Source organism: Drosophila ficusphila, unplaced genomic scaffold, assembly GCF_018152265.1.
Source record: "Drosophila ficusphila isolate 14025-0441.05 unplaced genomic scaffold, ASM1815226v1 contig_791, whole genome shotgun sequence".
NCBI lineage: Eukaryota > Metazoa > Arthropoda > Insecta > Diptera > Drosophilidae > Drosophila > Drosophila ficusphila.
The window spans coordinates 3,102,722-3,130,319 of record NW_025064737.1 but is presented as its reverse complement, the minus strand read 5'-3'; the positions used below and the strand labels follow the sequence as shown (position 1 = coordinate 3,130,319).

At 44.0% G+C, this 27,598-nt stretch overlaps 2 protein-coding genes across 2 annotated transcripts; both read right to left on the bottom strand.

Annotated features, from left to right (window-relative positions):
* Positions 1–4,594: 4,594 nt before the first annotated feature.
* LOC108090167 (centrosomal and chromosomal factor) lies at positions 4,595–7,131 on the bottom strand. The gene has a single exon (XM_017188739.2). The coding sequence runs from the start codon at positions 6,389–6,391 to the stop codon at positions 4,634–4,636; it is 1,758 nt and encodes a 585-aa protein (XP_017044228.2). The 5' UTR covers positions 6,392–7,131; the 3' UTR covers positions 4,595–4,633.
* On the bottom strand, positions 6,904–16,625 carry LOC122320770 (piggyBac transposable element-derived protein 4-like). Its single transcript, XM_043209214.1, has 2 exons — positions 15,411–16,625; positions 6,904–7,077 (listed from the first exon to the last, which is right to left on the bottom strand). The coding sequence occupies exons 1-2, from the start codon at positions 16,623–16,625 to the stop codon at positions 6,904–6,906; spliced, it is 1,389 nt and encodes a 462-aa protein (XP_043065149.1).
* Between the last annotated feature and the right edge of the window lie 10,973 nt (positions 16,626–27,598).

Genomic DNA, 27,598 nt, shown 5'->3' with positions numbered 1-27,598 from the left:
TCTCATTCGGCGCTGCGCATTCGTGCATATAAATTATGCTAATTAGTTACAGCTACCGCCTGACAATTTAATACATATATTGGCATTCGCTTTTATCTGATCTGTTATATTTTTTAATTAAAGCTTATTAAAACTGTCGCTCGCGGACTGGCGTCTCTTTCTCCCCCGGCGTCTTATCATTTGGCATGAATGTTTATTTACTTTTATACTTAATTTATGGCCTTAGCACTCAGGAAGGGGGAGGGGAAGGGCGAGGAGGCTGGGAAACTGGCTTAATAATGGCCGAAAGCCTAGAAAATATTTAAATTCATTTTTTACTTTTTCTCCTCTTTCCGTTTTATTTTTTTTTATTTTTCTGCCCGCTGAAAATGTTTTAATTATGTCAGAAGTGATGTAGCCCGCCGCTTGCCAGCAGATTGAAGTTGACCCAAAAAGTGAGCAAAACGAAGAGGCTGAAAAAACGCGATGACGACAAAACCGGTTGCCTAGCTCTCAAATCGGAGGTAGCCGCTGTCTGAAGTCCGAGGTCTGGGAGTGGAGTCTCCTCCGCCTCGTAAATATCGGCTTTATGACCAGCCTCAATGCGAGTGTCCTCCGCTCTTGCCGCTCCTCCTTCGGGGCTGCCACTTAGCCCCTGCCACGCCCACCGGCCGCCCCCACAGACAATGTTTGGTCAGACAGCTTCCGAGGCAGTGTTTCTGTTTCAGTTTCAGTTTGTGTTTTTGCGGCCCGCATTTCAGTGTTTATTTTTTGGCGCTTGACAACCGCCGTCGCCGTTTCCACTTGGCGTTGTGTTACTCTTTTTTCCGCTTTTTATCCCCAACGCGGACTATGTTTAATGCGATTTGAACAGTTTTCGTTACTTTTGCGAGAGCACTCCCGACTTTTGTTTAAAAATAACCAGCTCTTGCATCTGGGTGTCTCTGTTTTCGACCGCCTTTTATTTGCATGCTTTTCCTCCGCCGGCTTTTCAGTTTTCCGTTTTCAGTTTTCGGATTTCGGTTTTCGGCTTTTGGCTCTCGGTTTTTGTTTTACTTGGCTTTTTGTTTGCTCTGCCGGCCATTATTGGGTTTATTTATCTGTTGATGACTTTTAAATGGCAGCTGCTCTCCACTCGACTCGAAAAACAACGTCTAAATAAAGTCAATTAGAGGAGAAAACCTTTTAGTTGACCTATCCAGCTCAATAAGGCGATTAATCGGATGCGGCATTGGGACTAGCAGTCAGCAGTTTGGAATCAATTTGAGCCAGAAACCTGATTTCTCAATTTCATACTAAAAGTTTTTAATATCTCAACGAAAAACACATTTCTGCTGAACAAATTCTGGTAAAGATCTATAAAGTAAAAGGAGTACTTGGAGGTGCAGAACATAATGTATTCTCTAGTTGGAAGATCCAAAACGAATTTAGTTTCATATGTATCATTTCCCAGTGAGAAGCACAGCCTCGTACGATCTGCAGCCCTTCCCAAGTAACGAAATTCGAAACGAACACAGCCCTCGAAACAACCACTTATCACTGGGCTCATTTCAGAGCGGGCGAAAGCACTCGAGCACGGCACTCGAGCGACTGGACATTATCTGCGATGCCCACACATGGAACAGTAATGAAATCGGATGTGACTATGCGAGTGCGAGTGCGGATCCAAAGTGCAGTCCGGTCCGGCCCGGCTTAGTAGTTCCAGACGGGCATCGACGAGGGGAGGAGGAGGAGGGTGGAGCGGCACCTGCCCAGCGGGACAACGGGGCGGATGAGTGACGACAATGGCGATGACCTCGCAGTCGAAATGGAAGGTGGGCCAAAGGAGGGGAGCGGGGCAATCGCTCACCCAGCCGCATGCAAATGGCCCAGCAGCTGATAGTTGATTGCTCGAACGAAATGAAAACAAACAACCGACGCTGTCAGCTGGCGAAGCGATCTGTAGTATATTTTAATTACACTTGTGTGAGCGCCGCCGACGGCAATTGAAATATTTTTCCGTCTCTAATCTACGACCAATTTAATATGAATTGAATAGATGAATAGATGGCAATCGTGTCTTGGAGCACCATTCAGGAAACGAGCGGTGTCTTGTTTAGATTTGGGGCCCAGGAGAGATTGCTTTATTCAACGCGTGTTGATTGATCAACAGAGCTCTACTTTTCACAAAATTGTAGGTTGAATTTGTAGAAGATTATCAACGAATGAAGTTCAGAAATAAAGAAACCACTTTTTGATGTCGAGCAGCAGAAAGGTAACGAAATCTGGAACGGATCCGCTAACTTATTACATTTTCTCAGAACCAGAGTTCGGTTCAAAAAACACAATTCAAACATCTTGAAGATGTTTTCTTAATGCATAAAAATAATAAATTAATTTATTTAGGTAACAGATTTATTGAATAAAAATAGTTTTTAAAAGAAATGGATAAATTTGTTGTCTGGTGTTATTCATATATTTCCCAGACGGCTTTGGCCAATTCCTTCTATGGTACCGATGTGCTCCAATTGGCTGCGTCGCCTTTCCTTGTTGAATCATACATAAGTGGATTCAAGTCAACTTGGACGTAGACTCGGACTCGTTTTTATTTGGGGCAGCCTAAAGCAGTTGAGTTTATGTCGGATGAGTCAGTTTTTGGTCGTCGGGCAGCGGATGTCGTTCGTTTCAGTTTCAGTTGAAAACTCTTTTCGGTTTAATTAACTCGTTGGCTGGGGCACTGAATCCTCGGCGGACAACCCTTGCCTATGCATAAATTAATCAGTTACTTGCTTCCTGGAAGTAAGCAACTCCCATGAAGCCGTCGCCAATCGCTTCAGCCTGCAATCAATAATGGAAAATTCACATTTTCCCGAGGGACCTTGTGGTGGAGCTAAAACAATTTCAGCCGATAACATCTTGCATTTCCTGCCGAACCAAACTTCCAGCTTTAAGGCATCAGATTTCTGAATTCTCGCTTTCTAACGGAGGCTTTATGTGGAGTAAGCATTGCTTTGTGGGGGAATCGGAGAGATAGAGAGAGATAGAGACAGAGAGATAGACGAAAGCACAAAAAAAACCGTTAAAATTACTGAGCTTGGATATGGATACAGTAAGGCCTTGAAGTGGATAATAGGGGAGTTTAATGGGAATTATTTCACTTCAGAAGCAGACAAAAATATTCTCTTCAAGAACTTTTCTCAATTTTGTAGAAATACACTGCAATTCTTGTTCAAATCATAGTTTGTTACAGTTATCAGCACAAATAACTTAAGTTAATACAAAACTATGAAATTATAATTACATAAATAAAAAAGTATTATACAAAAAATAGAACAAGTTTCTCCGCACTTCATGGATAATAATAATTTATGCCTTCAAAATATTTCAAATTCCCCTATAATGGTTTTATCAAGAAACGTCATTCTCTTGGTAATTACTAATTGTTAACTGTTAAAAACATTTTTGCCGGTTAACAATTATTTTCCGGAATATGGCGGTACAAGCTACACTTGAGAAGCGTATTTAAAATGTTCCCCCACGAATACACACAAATCGGACACAAGCAATTTTCGAGATTCGTCTCGGTTCAGAGTTTCCCATTAGCGAGGGACCTCTGTGCGCAGACGTGGTCCCAACCCCGAGCCTGGCCAGGTCTTCCATCAATGACAATAATCAATCACAGCTCACCGCAGATGAAAAAACCAAAAGCCGGAGCCAAATGAGGGGCGAAGCGGAGCTGAAAATCAAATTAAGGCGAACAAAAAGCAAAAAGGGGGAGCCGATGATGGGAAGTGCGAAAAGTTGGCCACAAAAGCCGACGGCAAGAGGAACTTTTCTTCGCCGCAGCCAAATCACTTGAACTATGCTTTTCTCTCGCTCTCACTCGCTAACTTTGAAAATTGAAAACACAATTTACTTAATTTTTTGCATATCTCGCTTCAAATTACGTTGCATAATTTTGAATAATTTTTATTCGTATTTTTTGTGTTGCTTTTTTCTGCTTTACTCTCCTCTCTTCATCGATCGGTAATAATTTTTGCTTTCGTATTTTCATATTCTTTCAGTAAATGGTTGTTATAACATTTTGTTGGATTTTAATTAAATATGCGTATGTGTAGTTTTTAGCAATTTTTGTTTGGTTGGATGTTCTTGTTGCCGTTGTTATTGTTGGTTTACACAGAGCGGTTGCTGTTGTTGTTTGTTTGTTGTTTTCTTGTTTCTTGTTGGTTGTTTAATTTAAATTAAATTAATTACTAAAATTATTTTATAACAAATATCACTACAATAGTTTGCATTTTTTTGTTGTTTGTTTTTGTATCGTTTATCAATTACTACCATTACTAAAAGAAAAAAAGATCGCTCGTTTCCTTTCCTTCTTTTCTCACCGTCGGACAACAATTTCATGTAGCAGCTAAACAGAATGAATTTCATCTCTTAATATGTTTAGAGTTAATTACTTTTGATTCTAAAAGCTTTGAGGGGGTGTGTATATATAGTACTGTTTAGGGGGAGGAGGATCTATTGGTTATTCCTTGAGGCGGCTATTTCATCGACGCGTACTTGGTAGGCGCCTGTCTCATGTGTTGCAAGTTGCATGTTGCTGCTGCTGCTGCTGCTGCTGCTGTCGCTGTTGCTGTTGCCGTTGTCCTTCTCGCATGCTGCTGCTGCTGCTGCATCACACGTTGTAGCAGGAGATCTGCGGCAGGTGCTGGAATGTGGGCGTGGCCGAGACCGCCGTAGCCGCCGAGCTGAACGGCACGAACGACGTCTGTCCAGCGGCAGCGGCGGCGGCGGCCAAGTTCAGCGAGGCGGCCGCCGCGTACGGGTGCATCCTCTGCGACCTCAAGTACTGGCGGTACTTTCCGCTCAGCTTGTCCGTGGCCGTGGTCACCGCTCCCGACGCCCCCGCACCGCTGACCGCCCCGCCCCCACCGCCGCCACCGCCGCCCACCGACGCCGAACCGCCCGTGGCCGCTCCGGAGGTGGGCGTGGCCGAGTAGAGGCGCATGGGATTGGTGTCAGGGCCGGCCTGATAATTGCTAGGAACTGTGGCCATCGGCGACCGGTCCATCAGCATGGACGTCGCGTCCCAGGGGGGCGGGGGCAGGCAGTGCTGCTGCTGCTGCTGCACCTGCGACTGTTGCTGCTGCTGCAGTTTGCTCGCGGCGGCCGCCGTCTGTCCGTAGTTGCTGCCGGAGATCATGGCGTCCCGCTTGCCGCCGCCTCCGCCTCCCCCGCCCCCACCGCCGCCGCTCCCCTTGGCCGCGTAGTGGCTGTGGGGATGCAGCATGTGGTGGGGCGTGAGGGCGGTGCGGGCGGCCAGCGCCGCGGCCAGCTGGTCCCACTGACCGGCGGCTGCGGCGGCTATCGAGGCCTGCGCCTGCACCGCCGCAGCTGCCGCCGCTGAGTTGGCCGCGTGGCTCTGGCTTTGGCTTTGGCGTTGGCTTTGGTTGCTGCTGGCACGTTGCTGCTGATGCTGCTGCTGCTGCTGCTGTTGCTGCTGCGTCTGCTGCTGTCGCCGCACATGCTCCAGACTAGACTGCTGCTGGGGATAGTGGGCCTGCTGCGACATCTGCGACATTTGCTGGTGCTGCTGCCGCAGTTGCTGCTGCTGCTGTTGGTAGCGCTGCTGCTGCTGCTGTTGCTGTTGTTGCTGCTGCTGCTGCTGCTGCTGTTGGCTGGTGGCCGCCCGAGCTCCCCGCCGTGCGGCGCTGCTGCTGGGCGCCGTGGCCACCGCCGCACCGCTTCCACCACCGCCCAGGGCCGCTCCACTGCTCAGCGAACTGCTGCTCACCGCCCGCGCCGTCGCGTGCATGTTGTTCACGAACGGACTGCGCCGCTGCGACTCCATCTTGCGGAAGTAGCACGGGTGGATCATCAGCAGCGGCTCCACCCGCTGACCCGCCGGAGGCTTCGGCTGGTTGGGCAGCTCGTACTCCACGCTGCAGTCCACGTGCAGCGGGATGCTGTAGTCCTTCTGCGGCGATGGAGCGGACGCCGAGTTGCTGCTGTTGCTGCTGCTGGCGGTCTGTTGTTGTTGCTGCTGCTGCTGTTGTTGTTGTTGCTGTTGTTGTCTGCTGTTGGCCACGGCGGCGGCGACCTGCGTTTGGGCCGCCGCCGCGTGGCTGTGGCGCGAGTTGTTGCTGCTGTTGCTGGCGGGCTGGTGGAGTTGTTGCTGGCGGTGATGTTGCTGCTGCTGCTGTTGCTGCAACAGCTGTTGTTGGTGAGCAGCCACTGCAGCGTGGTACATGTGTTGCTGCTGCTGCTGCTGCTGATGATGGTGCTGCTGCTGCTGCTGCGTCTGACTGTGCTGCTGCTGCGCCTGACTGTGTTGCTGCTGCTGCTGCTGTTGCTGCTGCAGTGCGGACAGGGCCGACATGCCGTGCGACAAGGACGACATGTCGTAGTTGGCATAACAGGCGGCCATCGTCATTGCTGGTTTTCGGGGCTCTTTTAGCTTTTGCTCTCGTTTAGATAACACAGAATTCGCTTTTGGTTGCTTGTTACTTTTGTTTTAGATTTTTAGCATTTTGCGGGCGTTTTTCGCTTTCTTCACTTTCGAAAAAATTCACTTTTGTGGTTTTTATTGGCACTGGTAATCCAAAAAGAGCGGCTAACGGTAAATTGCCGCTGCAGGTAATCCGTGAGTGTGTGAGTGTTGTGTGTGTTGGTTATTTTACTTTAATTCTTTTACTTTTATGTTTTTGAGATAGGAGGAACCTTAATCCATATGTGTTTGCTTGCTTTGGAATTCGCTTTAACCCGTATAATATTTAGCGGCTGTTCGCGTGTTTAACTTTGTTTCGTTACGTTTATTGTATATATTTAGCGTTTTAATCAGTCTTTGTTTGGTTTTACATAAATGCAGCGAACAGTTGGAGCTGCTGGGTGAGTGTGGGTGCGTGTGAGGGGTGTGAGTGAACAATCCACGTGTGTTTCAGTCTTTTAGCCCGTTTTCGCTGGCTTAACCGTTGATTTCCTCAGCTCCACCTTGTCCGTCTCCTCTCTATTTTCATTCGGTTCTCGCGGAGTGAGTTCGCGGAGTAGGAAACTGTGTAGTTCTATGTAGCGATAGAACTGCCGACCGAACGTCTCGTCCACTCCGAAGAAAAATTCGATCTGTTCAAACCGTTGTGTTCAAAGTTCCATCGCGAACTGACTTCGTGTGTGGATGCTCTTAGCTCATTTCCAACTTGGCCAAATCGTGGTAAAATATGTATAAGTGGTCTCGTCGGGTACGTCGGTCCGTTATAATGCACTTCAATGAGTGCGAGAGAAACAGCATTTGTCTAACCCCTATGCGGTGCAAGGGGCTTAAAATGGCCAGTCGTATCTCAATAAGTAAGATTATTTTATAATTTTTTATCAATTACCAAGGCTAACCGGAAATTCTGCTTTTTTAAATTGCACTCTCTGCTGAAATAAATCCAATTTATTATATTAATATTATTATACAAAATTATTTGTTTTATAATAATTATTGGAAACACGGATTCGGCCTTAGTCAATATCCTACGGTTGATATGTTTGATTGTTATACAAACTTATCAATCGGTTCCCCAATCGGTTGGTCAACGTTTCCCTTAAAGTTGGACAACGTTCTCCCAAACGTAGGACAACGGTTAAGTTCTCTCAGCGAGCCGGAGAGAGCCGAGAGAGCCACCCGGACGATAACGGACTGAACCCGAATGATTTGTCGCTGCGCTGCTGCCCTTCTGCCGACGCCTACCTGCTGTTCGGCACAGCTGATGTTCCGTGACGTATTCAGCACGCACACAGGCGCATCGGAGGCCCTTGTTATTGTTGCTTTCCTGCTGAGAGCCAATTGCATTCAATGGCAGCATATGGCCGCTCTCTCTGCGGCGACTGTGTGTGTGTGTGGTACACATTCAGCCATGTTACTACACGGCGGCCATCTTTACAACTGTTTGGGCGAGACAGAGAGCCTGCGAGAGAGCGAGAGACACTGAGCGCGCATTATTTTGTAATACGATTTTTTCCCGTTTAAGTGCTGCCCTGCTTTAATTTTTTACGGCAAACGTTTTTTGGGGGCAGCTTTATGGCCTCGTAAAAGCAGATGGGGCCTAAAGGGGTTAACGGCGAGTTGAGAGCTAATTGAGTCGCACTAAAACTGGGAATATAATAAATCCATCAGAGTAGCCAGTTTGGCTGGGGTTCCCTAGTATAACGCGTTAGATACTCGTAGATACGATGCTATCAATTAACATCCTGAAACTTTAAAGTAATAAAGTTGTAACTAAAATTAAGAAAGCAAACTCCATACAAAATCCCTGAAAACTTACTAATGCAACCAAGACACACCTAGTTCTTTAATACACCAAAAATTATCAAAAACCTCCCTGGCTTTGAATACAAAAACCTAAACTGCGCACTGAGAGACTTTTCTGCTGCAAAAAAAGAATTACAAAAACTCAAACAGACAGCGATATTAAACATTTCTGCACTAAAAAGTGGGCAATTTAAGTCGGGAAAGGGCACTATCTCTGGCCCTCTCTCTCTCTCTTTCACACACACACACATTCCAAGAGCGCGAGCGAGTGAGTGAGAGAGAGAGAGAGAGAGTGCGGCAGAGGCAGACGAAATTACACACATTGTAATAAATAAGGAAGGTCGTTGCCATAGCAGCAGCCGCCGTTGGCGTCGTTTTTTCCCCCACTTATTGTTGTTGCTGCTGGAGAGCCGCAGTCGTACTCTCTGCCTCTTTCTCTCTTTGTACTCTCTCTCCCTGTTGGGGCTTATTCAGCGGCTGCTGATAACGAATCAGCTGTTCAGTTATTTGGGGAGGTGTGTCCGTGTGCCTGTGTGTGGGTGAGTGACGACTGTCTGGCTGCCTCTCGTTTATTGTACTTTTTTGTTGTTTTTATTGCGAAGCATATGTTTGTTGGAAATTGCTGTTGCCGTTGTTGTTATTGCTGTGGGGTCTGGTGCTGCTGCTCTCATATTGCTATTGCCTTTGGTATTTTTACATTTTGTTATTGCTTTTGTTTTTTCAAATGAAAACTAATGATTTCGCCTATCACATTAAGCCAAATACACATACATACATATTTAAATTCGAAAAATGAAAAAACCTACGAGCTAACACATTTAACATTAACTTCATTAGGCAGAAATGGAAATATTCATACTTAGTAAAACTAAATCTAGCTAGGCCGTTGTTTCCGCTAATTTATAGATACTCTTGGACTTAAAGTTGCTGCTGTCGATACTACTTTCATGTTGCTGCTAAGTTGTTGCACTTGTGCCTCCCTATGTGTATTTATTATTGCTCTTGTGTCTGCATTTGCTGCTTCTTCTTCTTTTTTCTGCCGCCGTGCTGTTGCTGTTGCTCGTGGGCTTGATGTTGCTGCCGTGATGTTGCTGCTTGCGTGCTTAATGACGAGTCGGCCGCATTACAGTTTGATTACGGGGCCGCCAATTTGGAAATTACCAAACTGCTCGAATTAGAGGAACAGACGCTCTGCGGCCGAACCCATGGCTCCAACGAACGGCAAAAACAGAAGAACCAAAACAGGCACAGGAAATTGGCCAAGAGTGGCACCAACAACAATAACAACCGAAACTAGTAATTGTACAGAAAATTTAGTGAAATTAGAAATTCTAGACAGATAATGGTTTACTCAAGTTGGTTCGTTGAATTGCTGGATAAAAGAGACATTGTGGTCTAACTTGGAGTTACAGTTCTTAAAATTATATTCTTTAAAGTATACCCCTTTCCCTTTATCCAGTCATATTCAACAAAACTCTTTGAGCTTTACTTTTTACATAAATCTAAAAAGCTTTTGGTTATTTGTGAATATATCAGATATAAATAATTTCTAATTTATAGTATAAAGAACAGAAAATACAAAAAAGGACAAAGCCAGAACCAAAAACTGAATAAACTTTCTAAAAAAAAATGCTAGATTTTAGATTGAATTTGAAGCTAAAACCTTTGCAATTGCAGGTGTTTTGTTATTATATAAAAACCCAATAAAACCAAACAAAAAACCAAACCTATATTAAATATGAACTAAAAAATGCCCTTATTGCGTTCTATAAAGAGTGTAATGTTTAGAAAATGTTTTATCTTGGCTCTCCTCCATATTATAGTTGGATATTTCACAGATCTCACCTTGTAATTACGTGCAAAGTAGGCTAGACTCTAAATTATTATACTTAGTACCACGATTGAATATCGCATTTCATATCTGAAATATATAATTTTGTACAATTTCCATTTAAATGCAGTTCTATGATAACACTCTGCGCTGCTGGGTTCGGGTTCTCCCCTGGGCCATTCTTTTGATCTGCAGTTTTCGGATTTCTGGCATTCACTCATTAAATCGGTCCAGCCCACATTTCCTGTTCCTCTAATCTCTGTCATCGTCTCTTTTTTACTGTTTCCTTTGTGTTATCGCTGTCCTTGTCCGTTCCTTCGTTCCTTCGTTCCTTGGCTCCTTTTCTCCCTTCTGGCATATCGAATTCATAACTCAACTGCCTTTCTCTTGTTAAAGTCACAGTCCTCCGATCTGTTTTCCCGTCGGCCTGGTACAGTGAAGCCCGGGGAAACCTGTTTGCATTATTAAGTAACCGCTATGCCCGGCGATTGTGTCCGAGTGCGACCGGTTGCGCTGCATGGCTTCTTCTTAAGAAGATTTTGTTCTGCCGCCGCTTCTATTCCCCGATGTCTGCTCGAAACTTTCGTTTTTTATACCCGGTACCCGATGGGGGTTAGGGGTATACACGGTTCTCAAAAACACCTTTTCGGAACTCTCTTTGTGTGAGTTCCAATCTTTTTGTCTAATATTTGGTTTTTTATAAAATATGATAGGGATTCTTTCAGGATATGGTACATTTAAAAGGAATATGTGGCTCATCTAGACAGTTTTGTAGTTCGGAATGAAAATACAAAGTAAAATTTGTTAATTGAGGTTGATGAAATGATTAAAACCAAACTATTTCAACAATTTACTTCCAAAAGGCCTAATGTCTAGGTGGCATTATTAATATAAACTCAGTCCTTTCGTATTTAGCATATGTATATACAATAAGTAGCTTAGTAAATATTCATAGCAAAAGATTAATGTTTTTAAACCTGCTTTTGCTCAACCAATCCCAGCTATTACTCATAGGCATGTATTTTGATCATCTCCTGCGTACTAAACAAAAGTATGTAGGGTATCTGACGAGCGGGCGATGCGATCTTGGCAGCCTTTCCGTGTGTCCCCTCTTGCGCTGCTGCAGTTGGCTTGTCTGTTTGTCTGGCCCGCTTGTTAATTCGAAATAAAAACAGGAAAATTTACTTTACAATCTGTGCTAAAATCGTAAATTTTTAGCCCGGCTCAGGGGAGCGGCTGTTTCCACGTCCACGTCCAGTTTCGCAGGTAAGACGAGGCAGGCAGGCAGGCGAGCTAATCCGCTTGGGCATGACAACGATGACTATTTGTTCTGGGCCCGGATCTCCTGCCACCCCACCCCTCTTACCTCCCCTCCCCTTCCCTTCCCGCTGGCCGTTCTGTTTGCGGTTCCACGTATTCTCGGGCTCTCGAGTTCTTGGCCGTGCCTAGTTGTTATCTTTTCTTATTTAATTTTGGCTGCCATTGCCGGAGTTGCTGCGCTGTCGCCGTCTAATCTCCCGGCAATATCATCACGAACGCTGGATGCCCGGCTCACCAGCTCGCCATCTCACCAGCTCACCATCTCACCAGCTCAGAAGTTCCTCAGCCTCTTGGTGCGAGAGCCTGGCCGTTGATTGATGCGTTTCCCATTCGGAATTTATGCCATGGACCATTTTGGGCAAGCGCTAAGCAATTCATTTTTTTCCAGCCCAACAATCCTTGTCCTCTCCGCGGGTCCCCTCTAGTGCGATTAGGACTGCTCACTCGGCCATTTTCCCGTCAAAGCGAAAACGAGAAATAAACAATTCTTCCTTGGTTAAAACCTTCGCATCCACGTCATAAGTACAATTATAAAGAGAACCTTTTGCAAAGTTTCTTCTGCAAAAGTAAAAAAATTTAAAGGGGAAAGCCAGAAGAAAGCTCCATTGATACATTCGCTTTAACTAGTTATCACTTCCCAATGATGATAAAATAATCAGTGGAAGTCCACCCTTTTGAAACCAAAACTTCTTTCCATATATGTAAATGCGTTTTATTTATTTGATTAAACCTGGTAAATTTTAAGTCATTAATATGTTTACAAACGACTGATGATGGAATGTCTTAGGGCAATAACTAACCTATTCATGTAATTATAATTTGTTTTCTGTCTGAGAAATATTTGTATAATTTTAAAAAATATTGTTTTTTTGATTAAGAAATAACAAGTAATGATTTTAAGGCTTTCTTTATCAAGTATTGATTTAATGATAGCCCCACTAGTTCAACATTTTTAATGTCTTTTACTTTGGTTACCCCGTTTCGTAGATGGGCATCACTGATCGCATCCCCTCCAGCTGCAATCAGCGACTTGATCGAAGCGTGCGATACTCTGCCAGGAACAACAGCACCGCAGCGGCAGCAACAACATCTACCGCAGCAGCAGCAGCAACATCTACGGCAGCAGCAGCAACAGCAACAGCAGCAGCAACAACAGCAGACACAACAGCAACATCCGAGTGGCAGGCACGTTGCCCGTGGACTTCGGATGGCGACGGCGTGCACGTCGAGTGAATCTAAATTGCTAAATACCTTTTTATGGTTACTGGCAGTCTCCACTGTACCGCTCCCCCTCCTGCTGGCGAACCGCTGCGCTGCGGAGCTTCAATTTAACATTTTAAAATGTATCTTCGTATCGCCGCGGCGGCTTTCGCAGAAGCGATCCATAGTTGCCTCATAATGTGTTGTATACATTTTGATTTTCCCTGAACGCGAACTGGCCTCCTCATTCCTGTGATTCATCATGGAGTGGCTGCCGCTTTTGGTAGTTGCTCCTTCGGTATGTTTTTAATAGCCCTTCGGGAATTATTCATTTCCATTGTCTCGCTGCCCCATCCGATTTCGATTGCCCATCGCCCATCGCCCATCGAGTTATAAACAATTTCAATTATTTCCATCGTCTCCTTTTCCGTAGCTCGAAATGATGCAACTAATTGCCGGGAATGCGGAGCATCTGACTCCCAAAAAGATGCCATTTCCCCCTCCCCAACGCCAGTTGTCCGTCAGCTGGCAAATGCATAATTAACCTGACCTTCGCTCGCCGGAAGGGATGGCCAAGAAGGCGGCCAGATAGGGGGGTTGGCCAGGGGTCGAGAAACTGCAGTTATACGACTCGGAATTTATTATATTTTTCTCGTTTCTGAGAGGAGGATGGGTTCTCCAGTTCTGCCCCCTGCTTCTCATGTTATGTTTTTTATTGGAAACGCCATTAAACGGATTCCTCTGAAAATACTTTTGACGAACTGGATCCCGGAATGCCGTTCAAGTTTGGGTTCAAACAACAAAACAAAACACTGCGAAACAAAAACCTATGGCAGTCCAACCACTTTGCGAGCAATTATAGTTATGTCTCTGGGAATTTCTGGAATTCCATATAAAAATGCCGTGTATACCGTTCGCTTTTTGGGCAGGCGCAAAATGATCCTCAAATTTGTCGGCGGAGCTTTAATTGAAGATCGAAATCGCAGCGAAATACAGGTTTCAATAATGCGTTTCAGAGGGAAGGTATTTAAAGATTTTAGGGAGTGCTTGGTAGGAATCGTGATTTCAACCGTGATTAAGCAAATACAAAAAAAAAAACACAATCATTTTAGTATTTTATTAAAAGATCCAAGATGATTAAACTATTTTCTAATAAAAATAAAAAATATTTACTTGAAAAAAAACTATCAACCAAAGTGTCGGCTTATACGTAGGTGTCTTTAATAATACAAATAACAAAGTAAACATATTTGGTATGGATATATTATTATGCTCTAATAGCTCGTCCGATATCCACTTCACATAAATCCACATACCACACCGATTTTGTCAGTCGTGATAAGACTGCAAACCCCATCATCCCAGCCACACCCCACCCCAACCTCGCAAAAACTACAAATTCAGGGCCCAGAGCGCCGCTCCCCTGTGAGTTAGAGCCACTCGCAGCGCATATATTTAAAATAATTTCCGAATAATGGCAGATCCTCTCAAAAGGCTCCCCAGACAGTTGGCGGTGCTCACATAATTCTGCCAGCATTTTACAACAATTACTATATTCTATACGTCGAGGCGATAAAATGAAAAAAGGGAGAATACGTCGACTTGGAAGTGCCGGCAGCGATAAATGGCGAAAAAAACCATTAAAGGTGTATAGCAAGTCTTCCCTTATAAAGGAAGTGCACGGATCCAATTAGTAAACAATTTATATGCACTTTGTTAAAAGCCATCGTATGACTTTGGACTCTGTTCTCTGTCTTGTGTATGAAAAGAACAGGGAGAACCTTGATGAAAGTTACTTTCCGATAACGCATTCATGTTCCCAAACTTTTTTTAAAATATTGTTTGCATGTGTAGATACTAAGGATCCCAAAAAAGAAAAGGTTACAAAAAAGGAAAACCCTTGGGCGATGGTTATAAAAAAAAAACATCTGAACCGAAAGTACAAAGTTCTAACTGAATGCAGAATTTTGTCAATAGTTGTTATGATAGAATCACACATTTTAATCGAAATAAATTTATGGTTTTTCTTCCCTAAACAATAGAATATTTGCTATAGGTAATAACAAAGCAATTGCAATAAGAGGTTTTTTTATTTAAGAGCTGAATTTTATAACTTAATAGATTCGGTTCAGTAAACAAAGTTGGTTCAACGTTCTGAAATAAAACAAACTGGTTTCTTTATTTAACAATTTTAATCATTTCAAAAATGGCTAAAATATGTTTTGAAATATGATACAAACTGAGTTATGATTTCGGCTGGAAACAGGCAAAACATGTATATGCTATTTTAGAGTGTTGTTGGCAGACAGGATTATTGCAGGTGGTGCAGAAAAACCGAGTTTTTCGACGAAGTTTATCGAGTCCTTTTAGGCAAAGGCGACAGTCTCTCTTCGCTGCGATTGTATCTGCTCCAGATGGCTGATTGACAACGATATTTTTCGGAACATTTATTGGTTTGCCGAAAAATGATTCTATAGCCAAACGAGTTGTGAATTGAGAGACGATCTTTGGAGTATTCATCCGATTTTCGACGTTGGCAAGGACCAATGAGTTCGATAAAGCCGTCAAAAAACTGCGTCTTGTATCGCCTCTTTTGAGCCCATTCACTTCCTTGCAAATGCAAAACGCTGCCAACGCCATGACATCCAGGATGTTGCAAAAGAAGGCGAAGGTCCACCGACTTGTGGGCCGCTTTGTTGTGAAATGTGTTAGCATTTGATCTATGCAATCGGCGTCGGCTTTGTGCGCATTGTAATATAAAACAGCCTCGGGCTTCCTTGCCTCTCCTACGCACAATTTTGAGAAATGTACGGTGGAAAGCAAGTTGACCGCCTTGTTCTTTCTGGGCACATAACTGCAGATGGAAACAGAGTTTCCATGGAAACCAAACACGGACGAGAGCACTGGTCTAGAGCTGCTCTCCTTCATTTCGGGGGGAATACAACGCTTTTTGGATCCAATGGGGCCGACCAATTCGAGTCCAATGGCAGCCAGGCGCTTGGCTCCGTCCAAGGTGACAAAGGAGTCATCGGCTATTATCGTTCGGCCACTCTTCTGGTATCGGTTGGCCAACTGCATCATCACATTTTCGTTCTGACCAACCTCTCGCTCCCCTTTCTCTGATCGGCCACAGTAGAGTTTTCCCTGCAAGGGATACCTCGTCCTGGAGTCACATGCCCACCACACTTTGATTCCATACTTCGCCGGCTTTGATGGAATGTACTGAGTGAACTTAGTTTTGCCCCGGTATGGAAACAGTTGCTCCTCGATGGTGACATTCTCGTGCGGATCGTAATTGTCTTTGAGGTTCTCGTTCAACAATTTCCATATATCCCGAATGGCTGCTGCTTTATCGACTCTCTTTCGAAGTTCGCGAGTTCGGCCGTTATCAAACCGAATATATCGAGTCAAAACTCGGAAGCGATGGTAGGACATCGCCGAACGGAAGATGGGCAACGCGTCGGAGCGCCACAAATCCGACGCTTTCTGCATATTGTTGTGCGAGGCACCCATGGCCAGGAGAATACCAACAAAGGCATCAAGCTCGGTGCTGCTCAAGTCAACCCAATGTTTTCGTTTCGAATCTGGATGAGCTTGGTTCCACGACTGAACTGCCTCTCCTCCGTAACGATTCGTTTCCGAAATGATAATGAGTGAAATATTTGGGGTGAACAGTTTTTTGAACACCTCTCGAGGATCGGAGAGCTGTTGCTTGGGACCGGAGCGAAATCGCAACGTGTTGTACTGGCGAATTTGAACAGCCGTAGGAGGCTCATCCTTACTCCACTTTGTACCATCGGTGCCGTAGAAAAAAGAATCTTTGTCATCCGGATCGTCGAATACATCGCCTTCAATTTCCTCATCACTCTCATCACTCTCCTCACTTTCCTCGATTATTTCTTCCTGTTCGATGTCGGAGGCATCTTCCTCAGGCAAATAGTCAACGTCTTGATCATCGTCAATGGTAGGCGGATCTTCTCCTTCATCGAACTCTGCATCTGGGTTTTCGAGACGAATATCATCCATTATAGTTGACGAAAGCTAATGCTACGTAATCGGAATCGAAATGATGTTTTTGGCGCGTAAAACGTTCTTTTTTGGCACAGACGTCTTTTGTGTTCGACGTTTACTATATGACTGACCCGCCAAGTGTATGGATAACCAAAACACACAACCACACACGATTGTGTTTCAGAATATTCGTGGGTATCGCTGGGAATCACAAGTCGTTAGTCAAATAAGAAATGCGTTAATTTCGTGTCCAAATTCCAAACAGGTCTGGCCAGACCCTGTTGTGCAACTGAGGGTAAACAACTTGTGAAGGGAAGGGGGTGGTGAGACAGGTAGTTCTGCCACTCCGGTTGACACATGGGGGTTGATTCGCCGCCCTTCTCCTCGTGCTACACATCCATATTTAGTTGCCACTGATGCGGGCGCAATATATTTAAACAAATTGTTTTCGTTCTTATTTCGCTGGCATTTCGCTATAAGGGTAGCACCTGCCCACCAACAACACACTCAAAAAATATATGAGAACCCAATATATTTTTCACAATGTGAAATACTTTAATCCAGGGGTGCTCAAGATCGTCTTATGGCAGTGCGTTTACTAACACATCCACAAGAAAACGTGTACATATGTAGCGGCGCGTTTGTGTTGGGGCGCAGCTGTGCACTGAGAGAAAAAAAAAGTTTTAAATATTTACTACTAAGCATATTACACATTGTACTTCGCCTTTAAAGTTTTTGCTAAAAAAACTGCTCTCTATTTCATCACACATTTTGATCCGCCAAAAAATTTAACCTTACACTTTCGATGGTCCACCACGAAATAAATCAAAAGCCAACGCAGACAGAAAGATAAGTTTCAGTGCATGTGCTCGAGGAAAAAACAAAAACAAAATACATTGCGATCAGATAAGCGTGACGACGGACAGAGATGTAATGAAGAAACAAGCAAAATTGTTTTTGTTTCGCATGCAAATCGAAGCCCATATGCACGGTGCTTATGCGCGCACTACCCATAAGCACAGAGCTCTACAAAAACAAAAGTGCACTCGGTGCATAGGCGTTGAGCACCCCTGCTTTAATCCATTGGATGAGGATTATTTATAGAACTAAGAAAAACATGACAACACTTGATATTTTTTGCGTACTATATGAGATAAAAAGATTAATTAAAAGTTTATCTATATGATTATTTTGTAATGATAACAGGGTAATATTTTTTATAATCGAATAGTTAAATAAAAATTATTTACTACATTTGTTTTTGAATTTAGTTGTTTTGAATTCAGTTAGTTTAGGAAATAGCTTCCTGCTTCGACTGGCAATTTCTCCGCGTGCACCCTAAAAAACAAACGTACAGAGCTATCTTGCAGATGGTGCGCTCGTTTGGCCAAAGTATCCAAGGGATTAAGGCTGCGGATGAAATGCTTTTGGCAGCGCTTGCGTTTCGCCTGCACGCTATAATTTAGCATAAATTGTCCATGCTGTCGAGATTAATGTATCTAATGACCTGATTTGCTGATTTACAGTAATTTCCAGCTTATGGCACACACTCCGTGGCCCTCACATGATGGTTCTTAGCGGCTACCTGCAGATACATTTCGCCTGCCGCCCGATTTCCAGGAAGTGTGCGCCAGATACACGGGCGATACGGCTGCGAATCGCTCGTCCCGCATCCGCATTTGAATCCGAGATGCCGAGTCCACGAATCTCTGGAACACAAGTATCTTCGGTGCCCGCCGCTCCAACCTCCTGCGGAAATTCATTTCCAGCCATTAATCATGCGGCCAATAGGATTTTTCTAGCAAGCTGCTCGGATGACCAAGCCCAATTTCTGGGCTTTCTGGCCTAATGATGGGTTAGCTAAAGGGATTGGGCACCAGGTCTGTGGGTCTGTGTGATGGAGATTGGGAGTTTTGGATTCGATTGTTGCCCAACCAGATTTCGTGCAGGCCAGCCTCTAGTCTTTAATGGGAAAACAGCTGGGACTTTGAAAACTCCGAGATGAATAAGAGATTCCCCGAATCTTTGAGTCACCTCAACTGGTATGAGTCACTAATAGTTGGCATATAAATTTGCATAATCGAAACGCATATAAGGAAAGTGTCTGGTTGATTGCCATCTCCAATCAAACTTCTCTAAAAAAGACTCAGCTGATGTGGGAAGGAAAATACATAAAGATTCAAAAAAGCTCTGGAATACATTGGATTATGTTTTTTAAGATTTATTTGAAAATGTACCCTTTAATATTTGGTGAACTAGATAAGCCTGTAAGAATGTTAGACATTTATATAAGCATGATTCCTCTCGGTGCATTCTAAATGAAGTACACTGTCTGCTTTTCCCATTGATGATGACCAAAGTGGATTTCTTTTATCATTTTCGAGCATAGCCAATGTATCAGGCATAATTTGGCGCTCAATCCATCCGCTTCATTCGCATTCCCGCTGCACATTCAAGCGGCAAAGGGGTTAAAAAAGGGGCAAGGGGGAGGGGCTGGGATCTCGGCTTACTGAGACCCCAATCCCAAGTGAACCAAATCGAATCGAATCGCATCGAGTGGAAACGAAACGAATGGAAATCGAATGAAAATGGGAATAAAACTCATTGCACGGCCACTTGAGACGCCTTGAAACGCCTTTGACGGCTGTCGGCCGAAGTCGCTGCCGACGTCGACTGCGCTGCTCTGGTATTGTGCACACAACAAAAAAAATATGTTTTTAGTTAAAATAAATCTTTCATATTGTGAGCTGAAACTCCGAGGTCCCCAGCAAAAAATATGACCAAATAAGCTGTGTACATTTTAATACATTTAATACTGATTATAGAAATTCCATTACCTATTTATTGTAAAATATCATTTATTTTCCGTTATTCATTTACTCTTGTTGAATATTTTCTTAAGATTAAGAAAATATAAGGTTTTTTTTACAAAAAATGAGACGGGCACGAATTAAATTGTATTGGGGAAATGTATCTAAGGGTAATCTAAATATTAGTTTTAGTTAGTCGATATTTCTGTTTAGGTTAATATCTTCTTTGCGAAAACTATACGTACCTCAGTTTGTAACTTAAAATTGAACAGTAACGCAATGTTAAGTTTGAACTTCGGGACTCCGATCAAATAGCTTTCAGTGTAGCAAACACAATTTAATTCTATTTTTTATGTGCGCCCCCGACTCTCTCTTTTACTTCCTGTTCTGATCCAATAACAAATCGATGGCAGCGATAATTTCCACACGCAGCTGCTGCCGTCGAGCTGCATCTATTTATCTTGCTACCCTTTCCCAGGTCCGATTCTCCGATTCTCCGATTCCCCCCTATTTGCGAACATATATCTCTCTTTTTCTTGCCATTTATGTATTAAGCCCTTGAGTGCGATATTGCGGCTCAAGTGCGAAGGCAGGGAAGCCTTAAGCTTTTCATTTTGCGAGCGGAAATAAAACATAAAAGTAACTCTTGGATGTTTAATGATAAAGTTTGCCCCCTTTTCAACCCCTGCCCGCTTTCGAGTGTGTGTTTGGCATTGTTCATTACTGCCACGCCCCCTGCCCTGCCTCCGCCGCCCTCAGGGTTTTTGGTTTTTGCGTTTTTGCACGCTCAGCGAGAAAAAAAAAACAGGAATGAACAACAAAGAAAATAAGGAGCGAAAAACAAAACGGGAATTGTGAAGGGAAAACGCATTAATTACGCTTTTTCAGCATAAAAAGCAGAAATCGAATCGAACGGATATGCCCGGGGTGGTTTGGGTATTATTTTTATTGCCGCGTTCCCAAAGGATTCTCCCGGACATCCAGGCATATAGACTCCGATCCATTCTGGGCGGTTCCCGAAACTATCTCGCAAGGTCTGGCCAGCTGACACGCTCCATTAAAGAGAAAGAGGGGAAGGGAAGGGGGGAAGGGGGAGGGGGAGGGGAAGGTCGGACCGGAAGTGAACAAATGAAAGTCGACAGTTTTCAAATTAACCGATGCAATGACAAACGCCGGGGCAACCAAATCGACAAACCATCAAACACAAATTGTCGTAAAAAGAAATTGAAACAGAGCAAGTGGAGATGGACGACCAACGCAGCCAAGCGAGAGCAAAAAAAAAAATAACAACCGCAAAGATACGAGAAGGACGACGAGGAAAAAAAGATACGAATAGAGTGGCAACACCTGCTGTAAAAATAATAATTCCGAATAATATCGCAATTTCCGTAGATGAGTTATTTAATTTGAGGGAACCGTCTGTTGCCACTGCTCAGTGATATTGAACTACAAATTCGGGAAAGACATCCAAGTAGACTTTGGAAAGAAAATATTAACCAAACTTTTAGGTTTAATATTCCTTACCTCGAGAGTCTTAAAAATGATTTAAGTCAACAGAGAATATCAGGAATTCCTAGCCATATCCTAAGTGTTTATGGAATAGATTACAATTTTTAGTTTGTAAAAAGGGGTAATATTAAATCCATTCTTATTTGTTTAAAAAAAAAAGTGATTTCAAAAAAATGAAAAAGTCTAGTGTTTATTAAATAATTGGTGTACATTCCGAAGCATTAATATACGTGTAATCAAATTGCATTATTTTCCCAGAAGTTTAAGGAAGTGTCTTGGCCTGGGAACTTTGTGTTGCTGTTGTTTTGGCCGCAGCTGTCTCAGCGAAGTACCGCCGCTGCAACTGTCGCTAATTGCCGACCGAGGACTGCGGACTCATGTCTGTGGGGTGATAGAAAGGAGGGGGAGAGGAGGGGAAGGGGAAGGTTAAATATTGTTGCCAGGAAGTTGTTGAAAATCAAGCGAAACGAAATGACTTGGCCGGGACTGTCGTCCCACCCCCTTTCGATTTCTATATCTCTGACTGCCGACTGCCGACCACAAACCATTGGCAAAGGGCAGATTTCGGGGAAGAAGCGGTTGCGAGGGGTGGAACAACGGTTGCCCCGGGCGGCGAGGGGAGTTGCAAGACTCATTAGCATTTTTTGCTGGCGGTTGGCTTTTATTATATGCATGTTTTTTCCCCCGTTTCTCCTTTTTTATTGGTAATTTATGCAGTCGCACTTGTGGGCTGTAAATCGTTTGATAACACGCAAAACTGCCTAACGAAAAGTGCCAAAAATTTGACTAGAAGGTTAGTACACACACACACACACACATAATGTCGATCCTGAACTTTTAGAACTGAGTTTTATTTTATACAGTTTATGTAAGTTTATGTTCGCACAGATGTCACAAGTTTAATACAAAATATTGGATAAGCAAATAAAATAACGTATTTTTCGCCGATGCTAAATATTATTTTAATAAATCAATAAGATTTTCCCAACATGCAATTCCTATAAGGACATTTCTTCGTAAAAAAAATCTGAGTATTCGAAGGGGGTTTAGGGGTTCTTGGGGGTTTTAGATTGGATTTTTAGTTTAAAAAAACCATTATACTTCATTGGGCGTTCTCGTTTTCAGCTTTGAAATGGCTCTCGCTTTGCCACGATGCTCAGTGTAAATATGTGCCATATTCCATAGGAATCGGAATAGGAATCTTTACGGCTATCCAACCATCCATCCATTCCATTTCTCCCCGTTTATCACCTTGCTTTTCCCGCACCACCGCGCATTGTTGTCTTTTCCCACCATTCCGCAAACTGCGCTCGCCTATTGTTTCTGTTGTTGCTTTTATTGTTATTGCGTTCGTGTATTGTATTACCATATCTATTCGATCCCGTCACTACTTAGGTTCTATTGTGAGCCGCCTGGGTCACATGTGGGCCTCCTCCCCTCGCACCACATTTCCCTACACGCAGAGTAAAACTTAGCCCCCTTAAACGTATTCATAAAAGGTTTCTTGAAAATAATACTTTAACTTTTTTGAAAAATATATATAGGTTTCAAATAGTTAAAGCTTTTTAAAATTAAGATGAATAGGAATTTCCTGCACATACCTACACACGAAGGTCAGATAAAGTACTCGTCGATTTTCTCCAAGTGCATCCTTGAATCCCTGTCCCACTTTCGTGGCCCCTTTGTGCCTGTGTGAATGTGACAGAACGGACAGTGCCAGGGGCAAAAAGAAGGGGCAGTTGCAATATGCTCGTATTGAAAATGAAGAGCCTGCCGAGGAGCCTCGGCAACGGAAGCCCAGGAAATTGCGAGACATGTCACAAGCAAACGGCGACGGCTGCTGGAAAGGGACCACAAAGAGATGCATCTCGGCTAACAAAGGCCAAAAGGAAAAGGAGCAGGCCATAAATGCACTAACAAATGCAAAAGTTGCCACCCGCAGCTAAATTAAATACGACTTACAGTGCCCCCATTTGCACTTTTGAAAACAGTTTCTGGGGAAACATAAATCTAAGGCTAAGAAAACTTAACTTCTGAAAACAATGTTTCCATTTTATTGTCATTAAAAAACTAAAAGTAAGAGGAGTATTACAGGATTTCAGCAAATAATTATTTCACTTAAATGCAAACCCTGCGAACCAGAAAAAAATAAATGTCTGATAGTGAAATGTACAAATGATCTGATGCAGACTTGCGGTGCAAGTTGGGAAAATACTGCCCCGCCCGCCCATTACTTCGACCCGGTGCTAGTGGTTCATTAACGTCCTGGCCAACGCCCCTTTTGGGAGGTTTCGGGTGGCGACTGGCACGTGCCATAAATTCGGCTGTAAATGGAGCATGCCCAGGACTGTGTCCTGTATCCAGGCGGCTCTGGCGTTATCTTACAATAAATTGCTGTCTTAGTTTCGTGGGTGGAAAGCAACGCAACCCTCGGCGCCTTCGAGCGAACTTTCCCGCCCCCTCGGACCGCTCTCCGAAAATTAATATTAATTTGGAGTGTGTATTATTATATTACACGGCAGCAGCGGCAAACGGCAAACGAAACTTTGACATGGCGTCCTGACGTCTTATTAAATATGCACGAAGCCGAATCAAAAGTTTTTAGTGAGCGGTGGATGGGGGGGGGTGAAGGGGGAGGGGAATAAGCTCGAATGGCCTTACAGTCTGCTTCATCCCCTTCGGCTGGCTTAGTGGTTCGGTGGGCTTGTTGGCTCGGCCTCCGCCTCCCGGCCATAAAAAGTAATTAAATTTCTGGCTGTGCCTTCCGTTGCCATTGGCAATATGCATTTCCACTGCTGCAATTCGGGACATAAAACGGCAGCCAAATCGAAATGGGAGGAGGCTCCTCGCTGGCAATAATGGCAGAAAGTTCAAAGCCGTTTTTGGCAACGGGCATTTATAATTACGGAATAAAGCATCCAAGAGCAATTCAGCCAACTCTTTCAAGTGGCTTCGTTGTCAATTCAACTTGCTCTTGGTAAATAAGCAGAGGGCCAGAAATATGAGCGCTATTGAGCGTAGGTAAACAAAGATTATGTATTACGAAATCGGTAGATTTATCGGATGTCCTAACACATTTTTAGAAACTTAATTGCCATTTCTTGTGACGGCCCCAAGGTATCCAGCTTTAATTAAATTCGGCCTCCGAGAACTCATTCGTACATTAAGAACCCTCGGCCTCCTCCTCCGCCGATCAAAGTGAATTAGGCTTGGGCATCGCCCTTCTGCCGCCACGGACAGGAAATTGAAAATATTTGATTTTCGAAAATTCCCTACAAGAATTTCAATCGATAGGTCTTTGATCTGGGGCTGCACCCGCGGCGCCCTTCCCTAATTCACCCCATCGCCCATTCATCGCGATTTGCTTGAATCTTTCATTAGACGCACCTAAGAAATTTCAGCCCGAATCGAGTTGCCTTTCATCTCCTTTCAGTTTGGCAAGAACAGCAGCGCGACTCCGCTCTCCTGCCATCGTACACTGTGAAGAATTAGAGCAAAGTTGCTTGCGCTCTAAAGTGGAAATTACTATACATCAAAAAGAAATCTAGTTATAGATCTAATGACTGGAATCTATTGGTGTCTTCATAAATAAATTTAAATGAATTCGATTAAAGCCAAATGAATAGGTTTATTTTGTCAGTGTATTGTCGTGCTATCACGCTGCTGTGCTCAATGCTCTTGTGCCTAATTGCCATGGCATTCTGGGCGCAGCCCGAGCATCGAGATCTATACTTTTGGGGCACGGCAACGGGAGCCAAGAAAGCCAAGCTACGAAATGTTTGGCCCAGGGCAAGGCTCAGACAAGGTGTTTACACCACATGAACCCCTCCTGGAATCCCCGCCAGTTCAGAACTCGGCCCGAAACTACAGTCTCAACTGAAACCGAATGAGAATGGCAATTACGTGAACGAAAGTTGGCCAAATCCCCGCCACTCCTCCTCAGACTGAGTGGAGAGCCCGGCCATTGGCAGGCGTTTAAAATATTTGAACAGACGGCAGACAATTGAACATGGCCAGGACAACACACAACATACGGACAAACCAACACGCGGACACTCACGGACAGGATTCCCGGACGGACAGGAAGCGACGGGGAAAGGGAAAGGGGGTAGGGGCAGGTGCAACACACTCGGCAACAACTAACGCCAGGGAAACTAAAGGCCAGACAGGCAGCCCATAAAAATGTATAGAATATTTACGTGTGGCAGCAGCCTTTACCTTTTCCTTTCAGCCGAACACTCGGCTGCTAGTTGGCCACGTTTGATAGTATTATGTGGCAGTTGCCAAAAAGCGATCCACGTAAACTGCGAATTGCACGAGCGGTGGCTTGTTTGCTTTCGAAGTCAGTGGACGTGGATGTGACCTTTCTACAAGCTGGCTTCATCCTGCTTTACATGTTACATAACTAGTTATCCTTGAAAGGCACCTTTGAAATAAAACGTGCTCACCTCAAATGTAACATTGATATTTAAACTGGGGATATTAAGTGGAGTTCCATGGGATAAAACATTGAAAACGAACACAAAATCAATAATATCCTTTAAGATATCCAACTGAACCTGATAATGAATTAGGTCTAAGTGATATAGAAACTACAAACTCCAAATCTAAGGGTGTTTTCATCTTTTTACCTTTAAATGTGCCTAGAAGTAAGCCCTACTTTAAACAATAGGTCGCGAAACTGTAAGTTATTTCTTACAATGATTAAATAACTGCTATCTTCATTTCAATTTAAGAATATGTTTTCATAAGTATGTGTATTTATATATGTAGTTTTAATCTTATACTACACTGCTCTTATTCACCTCACAAATCTACGAAAAATGTTTTTCGACTCCCAGATTTTTTTTTGCTAATTTAATTAAACGCAATTCCGCAGCACTCTCCTTAGATCTTTCATGCATATGCGAATTCCGCCCGGAAGCGCGCCTCTAATTAAGTGAATTCACTCCGGCGAGCTGTAATTTTATGCAGAATTGCCAAGAAACGCTGCTCTTGAGAACCCTCAGAAGATCGTGCAGAGGCAAAACCAACCCCATGCGGGGACTGAATGGCAAATCAGACCGGGCTAACAGCAGGTGGCTGACGAGCTGACTGACTGACTGACTGACTGGAGAGCTCTCCCCGGACTGAAGTTATCCGGAATTGAAGCTAAAAGTTATCTGTCTGGCGGAGCAGCGAGCACCACCCTCCGTTCGCCCGAGTGGCTAAATTCATTTGGCAGCCAAATGCAAATTATTACAACTTACTCTTCTTTTTTATATGATTTTCAGAGGGGATGGGCCGAGGGCTGAAATTTATTTACTCGAATGGAGGCGGAAATTCCGGCAGGCGGGCAAAAGTTCCTTGGCCGTCCGAAGGGTTGCTTCCAAGTTTTCGGGCCTCCAACTTTTCACGTGCAAAGGGAAAGTTGTGGAAAAGGGCTGAACAACTTGGGCTTCCGTATGGAGTCGCTTATGATTTGCGTTTAGCAGCTCGAGATGGAGATATCGGGTCTGTTTCCGGTGCTCCGTGGAGACCCGTCTTATAAATCATGCAAAGGGGTTGGCGTGGCGATAAGGAATCCCTTTCGGGGCGTCCCGTGTGCATTTTCTCAGACATTTTCTCAGGCCCTCGCCCTCGCATTGTCATGTAAATCAATGCAACTGGCGCGCAACCATTTCCATTTCCATTTCCACTCCTTGGCACTCAGTAAAGATGGCTTTTCCTAGTTTCCTCCGCAGGCCTGCATTTTGCGCTTAAATAAAACCAATCGAAGCGTAAATCTTTCACGTCGTTCCTGCAGCCGATAACGAATCGAATAATGAGTGCGGGCGATTGATTGGGGTGGAATGCAGGCCGAGGGGAAAAATTAGGGGGATGGGGGGCAGAGGTCGGGCTAAAAGGCGGGAAAATGGAGCGAGGGTAATGAGCACGGCGAAAATCGTGACGCGAACAGCAACACTGAGTAACACGTTTTCGGGCGGATGGGATTATAATTAGATTACTTGGTGGATATTGGGTTTATCCTTAGCTAGATATTGTGCAGTACCTATTTCATACAGTTTGTTTTTATTCAACCACATACTTTACCTTTAGAATTCCTGTTAGTAACTGCACCACAAATACGAGTATCTACAAACAGATGGAACTTTTCTTTTCATATCTATACATTTTGGTTATAAGCAATAAATACAAAATGCATCCGCAGCACAGACATGTATCCAAATTATCAAACCCTCTGAATAATCATCTGGCTTTAAATCAAGCTTTAAAAGACAACCAATATGGACTTGGAACTTATGGTAGTTGTGCGGTGTAAATGGAAACCCGCAGCAAAGCTCTCTTGCCACATTCGCCTTCGGCTCCAATTGCACTGATTTCCAGGGGATTTCTAGGGGAATCCGAATTGAGGCGACCCAGGTCCCCAGCGAAAGAGCATCGCAGTGGTCGTATTAATTTCCGTGTGGTCGCCGTCTAGTTTTACGGCTTAGGCTTAAAGCGAGTGCCGGGCCTGTCCCTTCGATTTTCCACTTCCCCGCCTTTTGCCTGTCCGCTTGCGATGACGATGGCGATGGCGATGGCGATGGCGATGGCTTGTATTTCAATTAAATCGCTTCGAAAAACGAAAAACAAACGAAACCTGAAACGCGGCACATTTTATTGATAGGCCTGCCGGGGCAACGTGCC